This window comes from Xyrauchen texanus, chromosome 40 (assembly GCF_025860055.1).
Source record: "Xyrauchen texanus isolate HMW12.3.18 chromosome 40, RBS_HiC_50CHRs, whole genome shotgun sequence".
NCBI classification, from domain to species: Eukaryota; Metazoa; Chordata; class Actinopteri; order Cypriniformes; family Catostomidae; genus Xyrauchen; species Xyrauchen texanus.
Genome location: NC_068315.1, coordinates 13,944,727 through 13,968,952, shown reverse-complemented (window position 1 = coordinate 13,968,952; position 24,226 = coordinate 13,944,727). Strand labels below are relative to the sequence as shown.

General features: G+C 39.3%; 1 protein-coding gene across 4 annotated transcripts in view; it reads left to right on the top strand.

The window, feature by feature from the left end:
* The window catches only part of spata20 (spermatogenesis associated 20), a 46,735-nt gene that overhangs the window by 5,039 nt on the left and 17,470 nt on the right, over positions 1-24,226 (top strand). For 3 of the 4 annotated variants that reach the window (XM_052113172.1, XM_052113173.1, XM_052113174.1), the window contains 6 exons: positions 2,708-2,920; positions 3,097-3,289; positions 4,749-4,917; positions 11,764-11,972; positions 17,337-17,536; positions 19,796-19,876. In XM_052113172.1, the coding sequence (XP_051969132.1) occupies positions 2,708-2,920; positions 3,097-3,289; positions 4,749-4,917; positions 11,764-11,972; positions 17,337-17,536; positions 19,796-19,876 (1,065 nt within the window). Of the gene's footprint in view, positions 1-2,707; positions 2,921-3,096; positions 3,290-4,748; positions 4,918-11,763; positions 11,973-17,336; positions 17,537-19,530; positions 19,877-24,226 lie in introns of all 4 variants that reach the window. The other variant, XR_007969259.1, reaches the window with a different exon arrangement.

Below are 24,226 nucleotides of genomic sequence, written 5' to 3'. Positions count from 1 at the left end.
AGTGCACTATGTGTCTAATTCATTTGTATGTGTGAGAGAGTTACATTAGAGGTCATAGTCCTGTACATTGCAGGGTTTAGTTTTCATGAAAAACTCCCCTTGATCCAGAATAAATACCCTTGTTTAAGTAGGGTTCCAAAAGTAATGGTAAACCTGGAATTATCAGGGCAATTTAAAATTGTGATTTCCAGGCCTGGAAAAGGATATTAAAGGAATATACAAGGTTCCAATACAAGTTAAGCTCAATCGACAGCATTTGTGGCATAATATTGATTATCAAAAAATTATTTGGACTTTTTCTTTAAAAAAAACATAAAAATCTGGGTTACAGTGAGGCATTTAAAATTGAAGTGAAAGGGGCCAATACGTAAACATTAAAATACTTACTGTTTCAAAAGTGTAGCCACAAGACATAAACAATATGTGTATACCGTAAGCATAATTTTAGTGTGATAAAATCACGTACTAAGCCTTTCTGTGTAAAGTCATAGCCAATTTTACAACTTCGTTGCATGACAATTTAATGTCAACAAAGACTGAAACGACTGTAAAAATTAAATTTTTCAGCTCAAATAATAGTTTTAACAGAAGAATTAATGTAAGTGCTTTTATAAAATTATAAGCTTCACATTCCTGCTTTTAAACCCTCCAAAAATTGGCCAGTTTCACTTCCATTGTAAGTTCCTCACTGTAACCTCTATCTGTGAATTGTTTGAATAAAAAGATAGACTAGTCAAAATAATGTTTTGTGTTAATCAACATTATGCCACAAATGCTTTCGGCTGAGCTGAACTTGTATTGTAGGGATTGAAATGAATAATATCCTGTCATGTAAAAGGATAATGTTTATAGTGAATTAAACATTTTCTAGTTGTCCTCAGCTCTAAAATATTTCACTGCCAAGAATTTTCTATTTATGGCCCCGATTTTTTTAAGATCTCAAATAACTGGTGCTAATTTGTTTGTGCAGTCTATCAAATTGCGTGAGCACGTTTTTTTGCGGGTGATTTACTAAGAATATTTGCGAATATTACACGTGCAAATATTTTGGACACACCCTCCAAAAGGAGGCTTTTGTGTGTGGTACTTGCACCAAATAGAATTACAGCACAGCTCTCACTAAATACCATTTTTTTTTATTCAATATGGCATTTATGTTTATTGATAGGATTTTATTTATTAACAGTAGTTGATGAGAATGCAAATGACACTCTTCACTTTAAAAGTTCATAATGCACAAAGAAAATACAATTTGGAATGCCCAAATCCCACCACTTAGTAGGTCCTCGTAGTGGCACGGTTACTCACCTCAGTCTGGGTGGCGGAGAACAAGTCTCAGTTGCCTCTGCTTCTGAGACAGTCAATCTGTGAATGTTATCATGCGGCTCGTTGTGCATGACACCACAGAGACTCCCAGCATGTGGAGGCTCATGCTACTCTCCGCGATCCACGCTCAACTTTCCAGACGCCCCATTGAGAGCAAGAACCACTAATCGCCACCACGAGGAGATTACCCCATGTGTCTCTACCCTCCCTAGCTACCGGGCAATTTGGTTGCTTAGGAGACCTGGCTGGAGTCACTCAGCACACCCTGAATTCGAACTCATGACTCCAGAGGTGGTATACAGCATCAATACTTGCTGAGCTACCCAGACCCCCATTGATATATTCTTAAATGAAATCTGAATTTCAAACCACTATTATCTTGACCATGGCAAAGTTAACTGCACACAAGAAAGACACAGGAACTGCACGGTACAGAACTTGAGCTTCTTCCTCGTATCACGGTATCAAGACGAAACATGTTCAGCACACAGGTGTGTATCGGCCTGCTTTGTGTACTGGAAAGAACCGCTACTTAAAATATTTTGCAATATTTCAGCAGTTAAAAACAATGTTTAAAACATGAAATTACGACATAATTTGTGTATAAATTGTTAGTAGGTTTCTGATGTTATCAGTTATGATATTTTTTTTCATGACTTTTAATTAAATTTCACATTCATGTGTGTCAATAAAGGGTGTTCTACGTATTATCTGTTCTCAAAGTCTCCTTTTTGTCACAATGACAGCATGATGCACAGTGCAAATCTGAATAATACCTGCCTTTCATTCATATTAATTTGCTGGGAGTCTCGGATTCGGAAATTACTTTCAGGCTTTATAAATCACATTCCGGGTGCAATTTGATTCATTTTCATCTACACCGCCCTTTATTATGCCTCTTTATTGTTTATTCTTTTCGGGGAAACGTGCAAAAATGACCAAGACGTGCTATTTTGCACATCTGAAAGACTCAATCTTATTGAGTTTTTATACACGCAAACATTTAGTAAATCTATGAGTGGAAACTCTATAAAAAATTTGAAGTCCTTTATCTAAATCATGACTGACTGGAAAATTTATGGAAAATATTGTTCAAAATGTGTGGGAAGGGAACTCTGCAAAAGGATTTAAACCATTGCTGAAAAGCTTGGCCTACAAACTTTATCTCTGCACTGTAAATGATCCACTTGTCAAATATCAATCGGCGTCCAGAAATCCACTGTGTGCGTATGATAACTTGTTTTTAATGATGACTGGGTTACTGGTGGCCAAGAAGTAATAATCCCCACAAGAAACCACAATGTACCTTTGCAGTCAGCCTACAATTGGCAAAAAATATATTAAACACATTTGATTTTGAGAATTGTGCTGCCCTCTGCAGTCTGGTGGGTTCTATAGCGCTGAAGATGCAGATTCCTTCCCCACGGCAGCGTCCACTGAGAAGAGAGAGGGAGCGTTCTGTGTGTGGACAGCAGGAGAGATCAGAGAGCTGCTTCCTGACATCGTGCAAGGGGCCACAGGATGTGCAACGCAGGCGGATATATTCATGCATCATTATGGTGTGAAAGAGCAAGGCAATGTGGACCCTGCACAGGTTTGGGAATTTGAGGTTTTTGTGAGCGCCATAACCTTTAAAATGTTAGTGTTTAATGTTCGCAAACACCTCATTTGCGAACAAAGCAGATTTTATGATGCATATTCATTTATAAAGCAGATTTCCTGATTTGTTTTGCTGATCTTTGATTCTTGTTGCTCTTTATGTTCCTGTAGGACCCTCACAAAGAGCTGCAGGGTCAGAATGTGCTGATTGTGCGTTACTCAGTGGAGCTCACCGCTGCTCACTTTGGCATCAGCGTGGACAGGCTGTCCGAGCTGTTGGCTGATGCCCGGGCCAAGCTGGCTGAGGTGCGGAGAGCCCGCCCACCTCCTCACCTTGACACCAAAATGCTTGCATCCTGGAATGGTAAGATTTTTTAGTCCTGATTGGAGGAAAGGTATCTGTCAGCCAGTAATATACTGCTAGAAATACGGGGCACTGAACCAGGTAAAGACTCTAATTAGAGTTAATTGCATTTCAGAGTGCGTTTTGTAATGGAAATTAATCAATAAATGGCTGAGGCATGAATATAATTTGCAATGCGTGTAGCCCCTGAGGCTATACCCCTTTCCTATACTTGCACTTTACGTGTTTATTGATTACGTTCAGGGAACATGTTACCGCGTTCGACAAACTTCGTAAAAAATGTTTGACTGGGTTTTCTTTAATAGCAACGCTATAATATTAGAGTTATTATTTCAGCCGCTTAGATGTGGTGCCAGGCCTTTTAAAGCACATAGAGGGGACCTCTGGGTTGTGGTCTTTGCCCTTTTTGTCTTTAATGAAAGGATATCAAAGCCTTCACAGGGTGCCAAGGCCCCTTTAGAGCTTGGGCTGACTAAAGCTCCCACAGAACAGTGACTAATGAGCTGATATCTTAATTAAAGAAAGCCTGAGACATTGTTTAATGAAACTGTTCTCTTCCAGAGCTATGCTCCATTACATTCTTAATTAATACTGACTGGATATTGCTACCTGCAGAGTAACCCTTTGCATAAATCAAAGGCTCTCTCACAAAGCTGCGAGACATTCCAGGGCTATGGGCACACAGAGCACAAGACTACTTTTAGAGATTCCCAGCCCTCTGAACACATTGTACTTTAGATCTTATAGTCTCACTGTCTACTTTCAAAACTACTCTGTCTTGGATGGCATCTGTTGCATCTTTTCAAACTGTTTTTAGGTCGAGTTAAGAGGTATTTTAGTGTCTAAGGGGCACACATACAGAACTCTTCCCAAAAGTTTTAAATATGCACTTTGGAACTTTAAAGGAATAATTAATTTGAATATTTCAAATTCTGTCATTATTTATTGCTCAAATCATTCCAAACCTGTATAATTTACTTTCTTTTGAGGACCAAAAAAAATGACATATTTTGAAATATCAAACAATGACAGTTCATCATTGACCATATCTGTTAAACTCCAAAAATAAGAAAAAAGCATCATAAAAATGTTTGGGTCTCAAATTTACAGCTGGAGGAGAAGATTATTACTGAATAGTGACTTAAATTTTAGTCTGTTTATCACACATTGCTATCATATGGCATAATTCTTTTTTTTTTTTGCCTTTCTGGAGCTTAACAGACTTTACCAGCACATTGGTTTTGGATGACATGGATTTGAGAAATAATGACAGAATTGACATGTTTGTGTATTCCTTCTTTTGCTCTTATTTTGCTAAACAAATTTTCCTGGAACAACCACAGAAAGAAAATATTTACTTTGGGCTTCAGCATTCCAACTTCTTTTCTAATTTTCTTGGTTATGTTCTTCAAAGCTTAGTGTGTAATCTGTGCCTACTCCCATTTGTTTGATTGGTTAGGGCTTATGTTGTCTGGGTTTGCACGTGTCGGAGCCGTGCTGGGGGACAAGGCTCTACTGGAAAGAGCTGAGCAGGCTGCTTGTTTTCTTCAAGAACACCTCTGGGAGGAAGAGGGCCAGAGGATTCTCCATTCCTGTTATCGTGGAAATAACATGGAGGTGGAGCAAGTGTAAGGAATGTTTCTAGCTCCCCAAAACAAAAGATACATACAATGGGGTCCAGAAATCTGTGACTGCTATTGAAAATGATACTATTTTGCATTTCTCTAATTAAGTACATTGTATTCTTTTAAAATGATGCGATCAGCATAACTATCAGCGATTTAGACTGAAATTCAGAAATACTACAGTATTATATATGGTGCCCTTTTGCTTTAATTACAGCATGCTCTCAAGCTGGCATGGACTCAACAAGTTTTTCAAAAACCTGATGATCCATGTTATCCCAGCATGATTTGAGAATGTCTTGTGTGCTTCAATGAAATCTTGTTAAAAAGAGTTAACTTGGTCAATGTCACAATTTGCTGACATTTTGCTTATTTGATCGATGACCATGAAATTGTGCAGAATCTTAAATATCTATTTTAATTTATATATCTGATGTATATTGTAACATTTATTTGTCTTACCTGCAACGTTCTGTCTATTTCCAGGTTTAAATTAGATTTTAGATCCCAAATCTATGTGGTCTCAGACATTTTGACCCCTCTGTATATCCTGTAGTTGCACTGAGATTGATATACTTTACCTTCTAAGCATGATACTGCATTGTAAACACTTTATATATATAAGAGAGAGAGAGAGAGAGAGAGAGAGAGAGAGAGAGAGAGAGAGAGAGAGAGAGAGAGAGAGAGAGAGCGAGCTCACATACAATACCCCACATACAATACCCCATCATTCTAAAAAGAAAGGCCAATTTAAAATGACAAAGAGTCTTTAAAAAAGGAAATGTCTATATTTGTCAACTTTGTTATTAGAGAATATGGAAAGGGACTGTAGCAGTACTAGGGCTGTGCAACCCCCAACATTCAGACGTGCTTAAATACTTCCCATTTGCTTACACTGCATGCTGAGAGTAAAAGTGTCCAAAGACTAGATCAAAGCAAACCATTTGATGTTTTAAAATGTATCTTTTAATATCCTTTCTGTTCTCTACAGTCACTTATTTATCAAAAACAACAAAAGAAGCCTTTAAGTCTAAACACACATAGCATGGATGCTGTAAAGAAGCCATTCGACCAAACAGACACTACTGTCAATGTCCCTGCCACAGGTCTTAAAGAGACCGTACAATTTTAGCACTTGTTCTACATAACTAAGTAAATACTTCTAAATAGGAAAATTTGTATTCAAACAACAAACATGTAACAATATACTGTATATTCATACATTTATTTCTATAAACCATATTTATTGCCGTAATACATGGACTACATTTAAAAAAAAAAAAAAGAGCTAAAATGTCACCAAAATGATGAAAACTATGGATAAAATAAACATTTTAAATTTGATATGTCCATAATTTAACATGTTAGAAGGTCCCTCGTATAATGAATAACAGCATTAGCTGAAAGATAATTTCTTTCACACTGTATGCAAGCAAAATGGACATTATAACTGAACTATACCCAAATTAATTTAAATTAAAAGCGAAATCGAACCAGGATATTGTGATGTATCGTGATATATCATATCATGACATGTGTATCGCAATACGTATCATGAGGTGGCTGGCGATGCCCAGCACTAAGCAGTACCTGTTCGTCTTACATATTTGCCTTTGCAGCAGGCCAAGAAATCTAGCACACATTCAGTCTTGCTTTCAGCTCTTAATTGCCTTGGCACATATACTGCCAGTGTAGGAATGACCCAGAATTGGCACAAAACAAAGATTTTCACCTATAAAATCACCCACACATGCACACAGAGATTCACGGTCCTCACTCTTGGTGTAACCTCTCATTTGTACCTCTCATTAACACTCCATGTCAGCACATCTGTCATCCCACAATGCTGACTGCTCACAAGCGTAGGCAGGTTAATCTGCACAACATTAATCACTGATCTAAACTGAATGTGTTCCGAAATCAAGAACATAATTCCCTTTGGAATGGGATGTTTTCTAATGGTTCTCTTCTGGTCTGTTTGTTTTAGGAAGTTGTAAAACTAAAAAATGGCATTTAATTTTCTTTGGAGGATTTCCCTCCCAGAGAATAATGTGCCACAGGAGTATCATGCATCTATTTTTTTGAGAGGGTACCAGTAGCAGTTCTAAATCGCTTGGTGCATAATTGAGACAAGACATATGTTTGCTTTATATGCTTTATGTATGTGAAAGGAGACATGGGACCGTGGTTTACATTTTGGTTTACATTTTATCCTAAAATGAGATTTTATTTATTGCAAACATTTCAACTAGATTTGATAGCCAGTGATCACCATACATTTCCATTGTATGGACAAGAGCAGATTTCACTGCTTTTATGTTACCAGGGAAAAAACTCAAACAAGCTTTGAGTGACATGAGGGTGGGTAGATGATAACAGAATTTTCTGTTTAAAGCAAATGATCTGCAAGGTTCGACTTGATTGGAATGACCAAATTTAGACAATCTGCAACATGTATTAAAATTGTTTTTGTCTCAGCAAGCAGATTGAAGATCATTCAATTACTTGGGAATGCAATGTTTCTTGGTACCAGATTTGCATGATATCATCCTCACGAAGAACTTCAACCTTGCTTTGTTTCTAATATTCCACATCCACAGTGAAATCTCTCTGCATCATCCAGAACAAGTAAAAACATTTAGAGAGAAATCTAGCATACATTTTTGAAAAAAGGAATTAAGGGTCTTTATATTAATAGAAGAAACATGCTGTTGTATGAAGGCCAGGTAAACGCGTAGTGGCAGGTGACTTATTCATGAACTAATTGGTGTTGTCCTAAGCAATGGTCAAATGGTCCAAATCTTGTTCAGCTATATAAACATCATACTGCATTGTAAGTATTGATGTGTAGATATATCAGGTTGGAACGAGAAGCCTGCTGTTTGCTGGGATTGATAGAGGTTAGCTTTTTTTACGCCTTTAGTCTCCTGACAGGTTTGTGTGAAAGTTATGATATAGCTTTGTTGCCCTTTGAAGAGACTGTAACACCTGGGGAGAATAGACAGACCAAAAAAGAAGGGAATGGAAAAATGAAGGGTGTGCAGTTCATTAAAAAATGACTGGCAGGCTGATTTGTTTTGTTGTCTTACTGTTCTTCCTAGGAATTCAGGAGCAGATCTCTCAGAGTTCAATAACTGAAACAGAGGAATTCTATTTTTCTCTGAACCCAGAAGCCCTGCTCTGGGCTGAGTGTCCCTGAGAAGAAGGACTGGTTTGGCTGGACCAGATATCCCTGGTAGATGCCGTAATTACACCATCTGGGCCCAAAAAGCATTTCAGTGGAGATGCTTTGTCGTGTCTTTAAGCTGTGTAATGCTCTGTAATCAAGAACATAATTCCCTTTGGAATCACTGCTTGTATCGCGGCTTATCATTTGATTGGTCCTTTTTGATTTTAGTGTGTTGAGGATGGGATGTTTTCTGCTCTAATTGGTCTGTATGTTTAAGGAAGTTGTAAAACTAAAAAACTGCATTTCCATCTCCATTGACAGCTATTCAAAGTAGTCATGTATTCTTTATTTATTTATTATTGCAGACATATATATTTCACATGTTACAAACAGTGTTAACGGTGGGCTCATACAGGTAAACCGTTCTATTCCACCTATCTGCCTATTGTTTGTCTAAGGGTCCACAACAGTGTTTTTGTTTAATGTAGTCATCAGTATATTACTGAGTGTGCTTACCTCGCTCCGGGACACCTGGACAGCTCTGTCGGGTTGTAGTCAACTGAGATTTCCTTGAGGCACTGGGCCAGTTCAGTCTCTCTTGGTGATTGTTTAGAAAAGTAGGGGGGTTTAAAAAGGTACACAGTCCACAATGTAAACACAATCCTAACACACTGTTAGACATCCATTCCAAGTTTTCCCTATTGTAACACACAAATATTTTATTATATTAAAGTACTTTTTGGAGGGCTCCTAAAAGCTTGGAACTGACTTTTCATTTAGATAAATGGAACTTAACAATAGATCGCTTTTTCCAGGTATTATAGACCTTTAGATTCAACAAAGGAGTCCAACAATAAAGCATAAAAGTTTAGCACCTAGTCATCAAGCATTTTTGTTTTTATACAGATTCTCCTGACACTTACTGTTCATGACAGGTGAATAGTGGACTAGATCTGACAGCTTGAGGCAATGACATAAAAGGGTCAGATGTTGAGGGTGCTCTCCTCACAGATACCTTAGTGACATTTTTCATCCCTCGGAATGTCAGTTGTTTGAACCAGTAGTGAACTAAGAACCATGGCGGTTACATTCCCAGCCTTAGACTGACTTGTCCATCCTAATGCCGACAGTGTGTTATCTTCAGGGCTGTCACTATCTGTTACCTCACACTCAGCTGGTCACAGTGTCATCCCTCTTCAAGGGTCTGAGAACAAGGGCTGAAGGGGCCCTGATGTGCTCTGATGAATAACATTTATTTTTAACTTCAAAGACTTTTACAATCTTCTTTGGTTACACTAACCAAAAGGAATTTCATGTGGCTTTTATAACACAAAGCTCCCACTAAATGCCTTTTTTTATGCATGTCAAGCAACAGACGCAGCTTATCTTTTGCATCTTAAAGAGATAGTTTACCCAAAATATGTATATTCTTTTATCATTTACTCACCCTCAGGTAGTTATTGACTTGTATGACTCTCTATGACTTCCAAGGAACACAAAAGGAGTTGTAAAGGTGTTGTCACATACCTTCTCATGACTACATTTTGTGGGCAAAGATGGTGTGGGCAGATGTTGAGTGTGTGTTTTTTTTTATTGCTGCACTTTATAGTCAGTGAGACTTAAGTTAAAACAAACTCACCAGGGTGTCTGGGTAGATCGGTGGTAAAGACGATGGCTACCACCCCTGGAGTTCGTGATTTCGAATCCCAGGGCGTTCTAGGTCTCCTAAGCAACCAAATTGGCCCATTTGCAACGGAGTGTAGAGTTACATGGGGTAACATCCTTGTGATCGCTATAATGTGGTTCGCTCTCGGTGGGGCGCCTGGTGAGTTGTGCTTAGATGCCACGGTGGATGCCGTGGGCCTCCACACTCGCTATGTCTCTGTGGTAATGCACTCAACGAGCCACGTGATAATATGCGCGGGTTGACGGTCTCAGACGTGGAGGCAACTGAATTTCATCCTCCGCCACCCTAATTGAGGCGAGAACTTGGAGCAAATTGGGAATTGGACATTACAAATTGGGAGAAAAAGGGGAGAAACAAAATGTTTTTTATAAATCACTGCTAAAATGATATCCTTGTCCATTTTGAATATTCAGGGGTAGATTAACTAAACAGTTGCGCCACTTTTGCGTTTGGTATTTCAGTGCAAAAAACCTACATCTTATTCACTAACCACCTGCAATCTATTATAACAGACACAATCAGCACTAAAATCGCGCTGCATCTTGAGTATTTAAATTAAGACATTGTCATTCCTTTCTGCGCAAACATGCCTCCTTTCTATTTAAATCAGGCTCATTGTAGATTGCACTTCATTCACAAAAATTGCCTGGCACAATTTAAATTCCGCTGTTACTGCCAAAAGGAAGTAGGCAGTAAAATGAATTTTATTTAAAAGAGATGCTTGTGAAAATTTTCAACCGACCATATCAGCAGTAATTAATCAAATAATCATCAAATGATGAAAAAGAGCATTATAACCTGGCATATATCCATGCGCTGTGTCATCAAGTGCACATTCTGCATGTTTAAGAGATGATCGGGGTCTCTGGATCAAAGTGATGCTGTACAGTTCCAGCAGCGTGTGCCAAATGCAGTGGTCTGTGGCATTCTCTGCTATATAGCGCTTAGAATCAGACAGCAAGTTCAGGATTGCACATGCAAATTGCGTTGAGCAGCTATTTTGTGGGCATGTTTGCGCCATTTACCTTATCTGAATAATTTCATTAGTGAATCGGGCGCTAAACCAGCACAGAAAGCGCTTAACTTTTACTGGCCGCAATTAGTTCTTAGTGAATCTGCCACTCATTGTAGCTGTGTATGAAGTACCGCCCACACTGAGGTCACTGCCTATTGGTCAGCACAACGTCAAAGTTCACCAAACTTGAACTCAAGGCAAAATCAGCGTAAGAAATTATTTTCCACAGGAAGTCCATTTCGGTGCGGATTACCATTGAGATGGTATGCGTGACTGCAACTTTAGGCAGAATGTTAGTCAACATTTTTTAAAAGTGAATGGTGACTGAGACTAACATTCTGCTACACATCTCCCTTTATGTTCTACAAAAGAGTGACAAACAGATTTGGAACAATATTAGGGTGTGTATAATGACCCAATTTAAATTTTGGGTAAACTATACTAAAAATGTGGCAGATCACAAGCCAACCTAAACCCACTCGATTTTGCAAGGTAATGTTGCACCTACTGAGTGTTTTAGGTGAAATCCAAATCTTCTTTCAGAGGACTGTCAAACTCATTGATTAAGAATCGGAGAGGGGTTATAGACCAAATGACCTCTGACATTTCTTACAGATTCTCTGTCTTGAATTGCAATGACCTATGTTGGCAGCAAATCAATGTGAAGCTCAGCAAAGTAAGAAAAAATGTACCATGTGAACATAAACAATTGTAATAGACTGAATTAGGGTGCAATTCATGGGGGAACTTTACCCTGTGAATGTGTGTGATGTATATTCATCCCCTTAGGGCTGTGTAGTGTAAAAAAAATTACATTCAGTGCTTTTTGACTGTTCTGTCCAAACAATCACACACTTTAATAGTACTGTTATGTAGGTCAACTCAACAATATACATACATGGAATTCATTGTGTTTTTGGAACCACGGAAAGAAACATTTTGATCTTACACTAAGGTTCTCTGTAATGTTATCTTTAGTGCATCCCCCATTGCGGGCTTCCTAGATGATTATGCCTTTGTGGTGTGTGGGCTGCTGGACCTGTATGAGGCCACACAGCGGGTCCGTTGGCTGCAATGGGCTGAAGAACTCCAGCAGAGACAGGATCAGCTCTTCTGGGATTCCCAGGGCAGCGGCTACTTCTGCAGTGACCCATCAGATCCAACACTACTGCTGGCCCTCAAACAGGGTGAGTTGCACCATTATGACATCATTTGTGATACTGCTCTTACAATGCATGGAGTCAAGGTCTGACTGACAGCCTCTCTGGATGTAAAAAGCACATTTCTTCATTGACAGCTATTCAAAAGTAGCCATGTATTTTGACTTCATAAAACTTTTTCCAAGCAACATTTAAAAATACTGTAGATGTTTCGGCAGTGCCTGATTTTTTTTGGAGGGCTCTTAAAATTCTGCATTTGGGGTCACAGCACATGTACAGACAAGACAGTCGCTAGTGAAGAGCTTAAGACTATGCACGCTCTTTTGATGCCATCTGCCAATCAACAGTGTAAAGACATAATTTTCCTGAGGCTCCAGAGTGATTATTCACATGGCATTTCACAAATTTGAATATGCCCAGAACTCAGTGCCCTTGAACAAAGATGGCCGGTATTCATGTGCCAGCCAAGCAACTGCATTGAGATGAATGGAAATGGGAACAGATAGCTCTCTCCAGGTATTATAGACCTCTTTGTTACAAAGGTTGTGGAAAGGCAATGTACCTGTCAGGTCTGGGCTTTTTGCTTTGGTAGTGTGTAGGTGGTTTTGATTTACATGGAAAGATTAATGGAGATTTCTAGCTGTCACTCTGCTCCGATATCACCCCATCACCCAGTCGCTGTCAGTACCACCACTGCACCCTTCCACACTCCTCTCCCTGCCTTACGGAGCCTTGCCTGGGTAACTGTGTTTCAGCCTGGTATGCCTTGCTGAAACCACCCTGCTCTCTCCTTATATAACCTCATTACTGTCTTTCGTTATGCTGTAATATCCTTCTCCTCTCTTTTTCCATCTTTCCCAAAGAGTACCCCTATTTCTCTCTCTCTTGTTTTTTTTTTCTTTTCCAGTCCATCTTCTTGCTTCTGCTAAATTCTAATATCTCCTCCTCCACCCCTCCACGTCTCTGGAAAGAAATGACCAATATAGAAGACTGATCCTGTACATCAAAGCCTGCATTGTTAAAGCAATTGATATTTCCTTGAAGAAGCATCACAACCACATTATTCCACGCTGTGGGCCATTCATCACCTTTTGCATGACAGTGCTGTGGAACTGGTATGAGATGGTGATTTGTCATGCTATTTTTCTCCCACATCAAGAAAAATTGCCGCACAGATACTTTCAAACTGTATAAGCACTGGGGCTTAATGTCTCAAATGGCATGGTTCCATATATTCTCCCTTGGAATTGGAAGGACGAGCTGATGTGAGCATGTAGTCACACTGCCATACCTGGGCTTTTGACTGATGGCACTGTGAAAATGGCACTGACACCAATGAGATATGGATGAGGGAAAGCTAACCGTTATGTTTTTGTTGTTGCCTCTGATAAATTAAAATGGACATAAGGCAGATCTTTCATCTTTTCTGAGTGACTGGGCCATTATGTAGTGAGCCAGGCATGCAGAGTTGGCTCCATAAGTATCCATGCGGTGCTGTCACGTGTCAGAGTCCCTTCACCTCTCTCTTTATGTCAGTGGAAGACGGAGTGCCTCCCAAAGCATCTGGCACTCTACAATTTATGCCTTGCCCAAATGAGACAAAACCAAAACCAGCCAGCTTTGCAGTTGGATAAAAAACACTTTAGTGTAACCACTTTATATATTTTTTGTAAAATAATCTGTAACAAATTTCTTAGTTTTCAAGACAAGGGAGGAAGCGGGAGACTGCGAGATCCAACTCAAAAGGGCTTTATTTCCCATTGCGTCACAGTGTATATATATTCCACTTTACAGAGGTCACACTCAAATTAAGGCTTTTCAGCACAATACAAATCACACAATGGAACACTCTGCTCCATGCAGCTCTCTCTCTGCCTCACTGGCATCTGGCTCACTCTTAAAAGACAGTCTCCACTCTCACTGCAATGACAAACAGCTGATAGAGACAATTATTGCCTGGTGATGATCCTTACCGCTCTCATCTTCTAAATTCGCTCTCCATTCCCAAATCGGCATTTAACCACACCCCCCACCACCACATACCCCCATCTCTGACTCAGGGGGGGGACCATCTGGCCTGCCAGTACCCCCCCTTTCTGGAATAGAAAGTCCATGACAGCCACCTGTGCCCCCGGTCTGTGGAACACCTCAAACTTAAAAGACAGAAGAGCCAGATACCAACGGGTAATCCATGCATTGGTATTCTTCATGTGAGCGTTTCACTGGAGCGTGGCATGGTCTGAACAGAGGGTGAAAGCCCATCCCAGGTGGGAATACTGAAGGGTGAGAACCACCCACTTGATGGCCAGACATTCCTTCTCAACGGTGCTGTACCTCGCCTCTCTCAATGAAAGCTTACGGCTAATGTACAGCACCAGGTGCTCCTACCCCTCAACTACCTGTGACAACACGGCTCCTATAATAGCCAGCAAGCCCCAGGAACTGTTTAACCTCCTTTATGGTCTTGGGTCTCAGGCGTACCTAAACCACAGCAGTCCTATCAATTTGGGGGTGCACCTGCCCGTGACTCAAGTGGAACCCCAGATACCACACCTCCACCCATCCAGTTGTGCACTTCTTGGGTTTTGCCGTGAGTCCTGCCCGTCACAGCGACCTCAAAACTGCCCTCAAATGCTGCATATGGTGCTGCCAATCATAACTATATATAATGATATCATCCATATAGGCAGTGGCATCTGAGGATTCGGTCCATAAGGCACTGAAATGTTGCTGGGGCTCCAAAAAAATAGAATGGAAGGGTCACGAATTAGTGCAAGCCAAACGTGTGGAGAAGGCTGTTTTCTCACAGGACATTGGTGTTAAGGGGATTTGCCAATAACACTTAGTTAAATTCAGTGTTGAATAAAAGCAAGCCGCACACAACTGATCGAGCAGTTCGTCAATACGAGGCATTGGATATGTGTCAAATTTAGACACCGCATTGACTTTTCTTTAATCCACACAGAACCGGACCGAGTCATCGCTCTGCAGAACCATCACCACAGGGCTTGCCCAGTCACTGTGGGATTCTTCTATTACCCCCATATCCAGCATCCTTTAATTCTTCTCGACCCACTTTTTTTTTTGTGCTCGGGAAATTGTTAGTGATTACTGCATACCACTACCCCTGGGGTTGTTTCCATATTGTGTTTTATGAGGTTCGTTTGACCATGAAGATGCGAGAACACGTCTTTTCTTTGCAACCGGGTTACGTCCGTGACTTGTGACGGTGAGATGTGTTCTCTGCAAGTGTCCGGGGTGCTGTGATTGGCTTTTATTTTCACATCCAGCCTGAGCTCCTCCCTCTCCGGCTCTCTCAAACTGGAATCTCCGGCCCCACTTTATCTCGTCTCTCCCATTGATCAGCTGATTCAGTGCCCGGCTGTGTACCCTCATGGCCTGGCAATGCCCTCCTCATCACATAAACCTATTGGGTTTCTTTGGGCTTGAGAGTCTTCTGGGTTTTTTGGTGTTGTGCAAAACTGAAGTTGTTTGTGAAGTATGGTTGCGTTATTATAGATTATGGTCTGTTATTTTCCATATTGACTTTATGAAAGATCAAGTGTGTTGCTGTGTGTGGGGATAACTACAGCAGTACTTCAGGGACAAAAGAAATCAGCTAACTCTGACAAAACCTCCTTTTGATGACATTTGGGGACAAATGCTAAAGGTGTGATCTAAATCAGTGTTTCCCAACCACTGTGCCACTTTCAATTTGAAAATGATCAAAATCCATAAAATAAATAAATGCATGAAAAATGCCATTTTAAAACCATAATCTGTCACTTTTGTGATTGTGAAGAGAAATGATTACTGTGCAGATGTGACTGATATTTATACGCTTTCACATGACTCATGTCAGCACTGCAGAATACATTGAAGTCTATGAAATGACTACACCAAAGTGTTTTTCACACACACATTTTTGCTTCACCAATAATGTCTTTGAGAGTATTAAGCAACAAGAAATATTTAAAAACTGTCCAAATTTGTGAAGAGACATTGAATGTTACATTATCCTTTATGAATATCAGAGACCCCAGTAATTGAACTAATTTAAATTCACCAAGAAAACGCTTCAACCTCCTTTTATTACTTTCTGCAGTATCAAAGCAACTGCAAGCTTTTTTTTCTCTTTTCTAAATACATGTTTTCAATGTGCACACATCCCGCTTTTTTATGTGGCAAACTTGTAAAATCGCCCCTCTGTGACAAATCTTGTCATGTGGAGGGGCAATGCGGCACTTGATGCTGGGTTCAGCTTCAAGAACCAAATTAAAACTGCCAAGAGAAGTCGTCTGTCTGAGGCAAAGATGCTAAATCTAATGACAATTGCCTCAGCATCAGTCTCCCTTGATGCATTTCATTACGCACAGTTGTTCATCTGTTCTCTTCATAAATAAATAAATGCATAATCATATGCTCGTCCAGTAAATTCATGATTAAAAATGAAAATGTGAATGAAAATAAAGCTATTAAATGTCTTATTATCATTAAAATATGAAAATTAAAATGACGGGTAATAATAGATTATGACGGAATTTTTAAGGCCCTGTCTTTCAATATGACGGACGATGAGAAGGTCTAATTTTTTTGACATTTTTGCATAGCCGAATTTTAAACATTACAATTAAACACGCTACTAAGATGGACAAGTTCTTGAAAAGGACAAATATTGATGATGGTTAGTCTATGTGGGATAGTGGTGTGCCGTATAATTTTTTAGCTGTAAAAAGTGTGCTGTGGCAAAAAAAAGGTTGGGAAACTCTAATCTAAATCCAGCAAAACCTTTCTTTGTGGTCATCCTCAAAGTAAAACATTTATTAGGATTTGGGCTAGGGTTAGTCTATAATCATAATAGCTTTAGAAGAAAAGAATAAGAGTATTTCCTATGTCTTCATATTCGATAAGTTAGTTAAGTTCCGTGTGTGTGTGTGTGTGTGTGTGTGTGTGTGTTTGTGTATGGTGCTTGTGTCTTACAAAGAGCGAGCTACCAGGCATGTGTTTGGTTGGGACAGCATTTCTGTTATTCATCATTCATCTCTTCAGTCCCTCTCAGTTCCCAGATGCAGTCAGCTCATTACATTGTGACACAGGGCACGGGAACCAACTCCCAGCACGCGCATTCACAAACAAAGAGCAGATAAACAAAATCAGCTCACAGCTCTGGAGCCACTTTGCTCATGATACCAGCAACTCTAAGCCCTGCGTGACCTCATAAATGAGCCCCTGCTAAATTGATATTGGAACCATCAATGTTATGATGGCAGTTTTTCCAGAGCTAAACTGTTTACATCAGTGTGATGGAAAACATACAGGTTGTTACATCGGGCTGTTTGTTTGACCGAAAAACTCCCATTGTGTCTTTTTTTTTTTTTTTTTTTTTTTTAGATCAGGATGGTGCTGAGCCCAGTGCAAACTCTGTTTCTGCCATGAACTTGCTGCGGCTCTCCCACCTCACAGGCAGACAGGATTGGATACAACGCTCTCAACAATTACTGGCTGCCTTCTCTGATAGACTCATTAAAGTGCCGATTGCACTGCCAGAAATGGTCCGCAGTGTAATGGCCCAACATTACACCCTTAAACAGGTAACCTCAGTTTACCGAACAGCTACTCAATAAAGCAAATAGGGTTGTGACAAAAAGTACCAATATCAGCAACATTTCACAGTTATACAATTCTCTGTTCCAATTTTGATATGACAGAAAATAATATGTTATTAAACTTACTATACTTGTATTTATATAGAATATACTTTTAGTAATTTAAGTTATTCATTCAAAATTGATATTAATTTTAAGTTCAAATTAAAAATTTATTTTTGTGGAAGCCATATTAAGGCTGCTAAAGTACTAAAGAAATGAATAAGCTATTAAACACTATATTCATACTGTATATGTTTATATAAAACCTACTACTGTCAAGAAAATTTGGCATGTGCATTTTTTTTTTTTACCCACACCTATCACATCACTTCAGAAGATATGGATTTAGCCACTGGAGTTGTATGGATTAGTTTTGCTGATAGTTTTGGATCTTACACATTTTGACACTCATTCACTTGCATTGTATGGACCAACATAGCTGAAAAATTCTTCTAAAATCTTCATTTGTGTTCTGCTGAAGAAAGAAAGTCATACACATCTGGGATGGCAGGAGGATGAGTAAACAATTAGAGAATTTTCATTTTTGGGTGAACTATCCCTTTAAGGTGGAAAAGGTTGTTGTTGTTTTTTTTTGTACAGTTAGTGAGGCCGTCGTTTAGGATCCACATTTCTTGAATTAATTTAGTTCCTCATGCACCTTTCTGAGTTCTCCTAAAGCTGTTTCCTGACCACAGTACTGAGAAGAGACCATTGATCAAGTCACTGGGATCCCTAATGATTTTTCTCACCTTAGTGCGCTTCTATCTAGTGTAGATGTTCTGCAGGTTTGATCGGTACACCACAGGTGTTATGTGCGGTTGACCGCACAAGCCTCTACATGTCGCTGCAGGCCAGTGTGCTGCTACTGTATCAGACAATAATACACCCTGACAGGATGCTTTCAATTGTGCATGCATGGTAAAAAGATCTCAGCATCTTGATTCTTGTTACTCACTTAGGGGCCCTATTCACCTTCTCCAAAATGTCCACCATTACCTTCTTGGCTCCACCAAATCCAAGTAGACCTTCTCATCATTCAATGATGAGATATGATTGAGTCAGTGCTCAAAGCCACCACAAGGAATGCCAGGATCCACAGACTGAAAGAGATGCAATGACCCAGATTCCTTAGCTTGATGACAAGCTAAGTAATCTTGGTCTTTAAAACATGGTGGTTTGACTAATAGATGTAATATTACCATGTGATCACAAGTGCTAGATGGATTTAAGGACACGGCTGATGATGTAATCCAGTCCCACTGAAGAACCTCTTAATGCTCTAAAAACCTGAGAGTGAACTGCTCTCCAGTTGGGACTGTCACTTCTAATGCATCAGCCTGCGGACTAAAGTTAGCACCATTAGCCTAGCGCCACAGATAAGATTGAGTTAATTTGCAAGGTTGAATTGTCAGATTGCAGAAAAAAGTACTTTGCATCACATTCTTGTGCCCTTCACAGCTCCCTGCTGGTTGTTTGATGCTTTTTTGTATTTATTCATGTTTCCATGCATGTTTTGCCCAGTTTTAAACACATTTATTGTGACTCAAATAAATAAAATTGTATATACTTTATATTTAACCCTTGTGGATCAGCAATAGCTGTACTGTTCAACATGAAATCTTAGCTTGTTGACCAAGGTGGCCTTGCTAGATAAGCCAGTCATGAAGCTCGGTAGTGACACCAGTACACAAGCATTCCATCACAGTGATCAGCATCCAAAACACAACATATGTTTTTTTAACATGGTATGACCCTTGTAGCTCCTGTTTGTTAAAAAAATATGAGTGCAGCATTCATAGCCAGTCATCGTCATGATTGTTAGCTCTTGGATTAGTCACATTTTGACTAACGCATCCCTTAGACTGATTGGTCTTGTAGCTGGATAAAAGTTTTTCCTGTCATGGCACTTTCCCAAGTTTTCTTCTGTTCCCGGACAGTTGTAAAAGCTGTGAACATGTGTCATGGCCATCAGAGCTCACCAGCGGAGAAGTCATCAGAGAAGGAGGAATAACAAGCTAGAGGTCCAGCTAAGGGCAGCCTGCTCCACATAACACCTGCCCACCTCATTACAGTGCTGTACAAGCACCACTGACCCTTTCTTCATATCTTTCATTCTTTTCTCATTTGTTCATTCAGCTGTTCATAAGTTTTTTTTTGTTCAGTTGTTCTGGTCAGTGTAACAATGTTTTATTTTTCTTGTAGATTGTTATCTGTGGCCAGCCTGATGCCGAGGACACTGCAAGTTTGATTTCCTGTGTCAACTCCCTTTTTCTACCCCATAAAGTAAGTGTGCTTTACCAGGGTTCCCGCGGATCCTTGAAAATACTTAAAATGTCTTAAATTCAGTTTTCCAAAATTTAAGGTCTTAAAAAGTCTTGAATATCTAAATGATACAACAAAAACCAAATTTTTTATTTAAAGAGGTCTCAAATTTGGGAGCGGAAAGGCAGGAATCGTGATATGACCTAATGTGATTATCAAAAGAATATGATTTAATAAAATAAATGCATGCGCTGCATCCCTCAGAGTGAAAATATGGCAATGTGTATTTTCTTCAAGCACGTGGGGGCTTGTGAGTGTTTTCTGCTTTTGTAGAGCAGTTCACAATCATTAAGCCATATCGGAAATTTATGACAAGCGATCATTAGAGATCAACTGTTGATGATGATGATGATATAGTGTTGATGAAATATGACAATTTTTACTTTTAATTGTTTATACAGGGCTCCAGACTGTGACTAAAATGGTGACAAATGTGACCAGAAATAATTGATTGCGACAATAATTTACAATCTAGTCGCTACTCTCAACATTCGGGTTGTGTATGTTCATATGTGGTTTCGTCAGTTATCATTTTGTGAGTTATTGAATAGATTTTTAGAACGTGCACAACCAGTGTGTCTCGAGCCACTTTTCACCCATTTTGTTTCTCATGAGCTTGCTGCACCGCACGCAACAACAAACCCAGCTTACGCAACAACAAACCCAGCGCAAGAGAGTCATGAACAAATTACTCTTTTGAACTGGATCTTTTTCATGAATCATCCGAAAAGAACTGAGGGTTTGAACTCAGGAGCTCAGGTTAGCAGTTTGAATCCGATTCACTTGCTCAGCGAATCAGCCTTCAGTGAGCTCATTCATGCACAAGAAGACAACACACTACTATATGCATACTATACTTTATGTAAATATCTGTAATGTAGATTTTGAAGAGCAGTACTAAATAAAAAAAAATATTTTATCTCTCATATTTGTATAAATTATGAAAGTGGTGTGAACATTTATTAGACAAAAGGAATGCAAACTTATCTTCCAACCATATATACTGTTTATTAAACCTTTGATTAATACGTTATCAGCTGACTTCCTTTCCTTTGGCTTTCTATCTTGTTTCTGAACAGCAATCTAAATCGAGAAATCTGTGATTTGGCTACAAAAACTGCCATTTGGCTCCTTAATGTTCCAGTTTAGGAGCCAATTGCTCCAAAGTCATTTTTTTAGTCTGGAGCCCTGATAATGCAAAGTGTAGATTATTGGAGGAGTGCACATTTTATATCCCTTATTTGTTTGAATGAGCTGCTGGAAGCAGTGAAGCACAAGCATTTCTTCTCCAAAACCAATATTATAAATCTATGAATAAAAAATTAGTACTCAACAAAGTAAAATATAAACTAAACTTATATTTATTCTATTCACATTTTTTTCTATTATATATTATTGTTGTAGTATAATATATTTAATATTATATTGTTAATTCATTATTTTTATGAAAACAAACTAAAGCATTTTGAAATCATCTCCATAAACCATAAATATAAATCTCAGATAATCTTAGCTAAATTGAAAGTTTGTTATTAATTGTGTTGTCTAAAAATAAAGCTAAATGTCAGTCACAATTTTGCATAGTAGACATAAAATAGATTTTTTAATTTGGAGCATTATTGATTATTTAAAGTTGCTGATATAACGTGACCTTTTTAAAATATTGTAGTGGCCCTTCACTGTATGTAGACATTTTCCCCTGTACATGACACATTCATTGGTTTACACAGAAAGTACTATGCATTGGAGCACAGTCATGCTAATGAGTTCACCAAAGTAATCTCCAGCTAAAGGTCAAGTTGTCTGATGCTTGCTGACGCACATACTACAAGGCATGGGCAGAGACAATAGCTACCCACCACACCACACTTACAATTTGAGTTTTCCATCGACGTTAGCCTTAGGCTTGGCTTTTTTTTTTGCTCTTCCTTTTACTCTTCCTACCCTTTTCCCCAGCGCTTCTCCGCCCTGTTCTCTTCTCTCGCATTGCGACAGACAGCAAACACACATATGCACAGTGAATCTGTCCTTACTGGTTTTCAGTGTGAAATACCAATATCAAGCACAACAGAATACACACTAGGGTCTACACACTTATCAGTGTAACACACAAAATAATGTTTTTCAGCCATATACTGCATACACACACAGCTTCTTGCGACTCTCTCCCCTCCGGCGGTCTGGATTGCCCTTTTATCCCTCTCCAGCTCTCACTGCAACACAAAACAGCTGTTAGAGATAATTTCCCACAGGTGTCAATCCTTACTGCTCTTCCTCTCCCGGCCTCGCCACAGACATTGCTCGGCCATGCCCACATCACCACATACCCCCATCGCCCGACTCAGTCCCGTCCAGCCTGGCACTTACTCTCCACTGTTTCTGGAGAGGAAATCCGAAAGAGCCATCTGCTCCCCAGCCTGTGGACCACCTCGAACTTAAAAGGGGGATCCGCTCATTGGTATCCTTCATGCAATGGAGCCACTGCAGTGGGGTGTGGAGGATGATTGCATATTTAAATTTTGTAGGACTTTTCCCCCTGGTTTTACACTTCTAACAAACAGCAAAGACACAGACCATGTCTCAAAAAGGAAAGTAAAGAGAAAAAGGCAAGAGGTTTACCATCAAGAGGGCTTGTGTTTACCACCGTGCATGATGCAGAAAGGTAAAAGTTACCAGACAAGCTAAAAAGGATTTTTATTGGCATAATGTTCTATAAGTATTATATGAAAATAATATATGAGAATATATGGATGTAGTTTGAGTTTAAATAGCTAGTAATCTACTTCCCTGAAGAAAATTAAATGTAGCCTACAATACTAGTTAAACCATCATAATAAAATGCTAAAGATAAACTAAAGGAGTCGCCACACTAAAGTCATCCCACAAGTATGATTGAGCATGACTGAGTGCAGTTAGCTATCCTTGTTTATAATCGTGCCGGACCATGCCTTAGTGGAAATGCCACTGTAATCATTCTGTACCGTGATCGGGAACCATTCGTCCCGATGGTGGAAAAATGGCTTTAGATGCAGTTAACACAGTTCTTCAACACACTTTGGTTTAAGATATCTAATCTTTCTTGTTCTTAGCTAGTTGTAAAATTCATCTTATTAGCTATGACTATGAGTTGGGTTTTTTCTATTTTCCTGTGCTTTGATAATTCTGGAACGTATGCAATGGAGTCCTTCTCCTCTGAATGATTTCTGCCAATCCATCTCTGCCACTATTCTCATAATAAGCACATTTGCTGTTGACTAATTATAGGAGCTCCGCTTTTTGGTGTGTGTCAGAGTACATTAATCATTCAAATTTAATCGCACAGAATTGAAGGAAAAATCTGGAGCACCTGTGCAGGTGATTCGCATATCTCTGTGACCTACTGAGTAAACAGAGTCTCACCCATTTGTTCCAGGAGCATTTGAGCTCAAACAAATCCATCATGATGACATGCACAAGGCACTGTGGGTCTCCGAGATTTCCTTTCACTGTACTTTCCTGAATACAGTCTCACTTATCACTTTGGCACGATAACTTCTGCAAATAGCATACATTATACAGCAACCCAGGCTTGTTTTCCTTTTTGATCTAAATTCAACTGCATGTGCTCATGTGTTCAATCCACATGCTAAACAGGTCTCGCACATCCCTTGGATTTGTTAGGTAAAGAGAACCACTTTGCCCTGAGAGACTGTAATGAATTAGTAAAGTAATACAAATTATTACATACACAGAACTTCATCTGGTCAGGCACTGATAAAGAGAACATGTTTTATGGGGACTTTCCATAGACATAATGGTTTTATACTGTACAAACTATATATCCCCTAAACCTTTCTGCATTTTATATCCCCTAAACTTTCTGCATTTTTACATTTTCAAAAAACATCATTTAGTATGATTTATAACCGCTGTTTTCCTCATGGGGACCGAAAAAATGTCCCCAAAAGGTCAAACATTTCAGTTTTTACTATCGTTATGGGGACATTTGGTACCCACAAATTGATAAATACACACACACACACACACACACACACACACACACACACACACACACACACACACTTCTCATTGCCTGGCTGTGACTAAGCCTCAGACGGACCCTGGTTTGAATTGTTTGTTTAATTGAATTGGACATGATCGAAAGATCCGGCTGCATTAGGCTTACTGAAAAATAGATGACTCTCTGTTATTGAGTTGAACCTGTAGTCAAATCATCATTCCTGCCTTAAAACCTCAGGGGGGTTCGCTATTCTTAGAGAAATGGATAAATTACTGCTTTAGCTGTCATATTCTGGTGTTGAGAAATTGTTG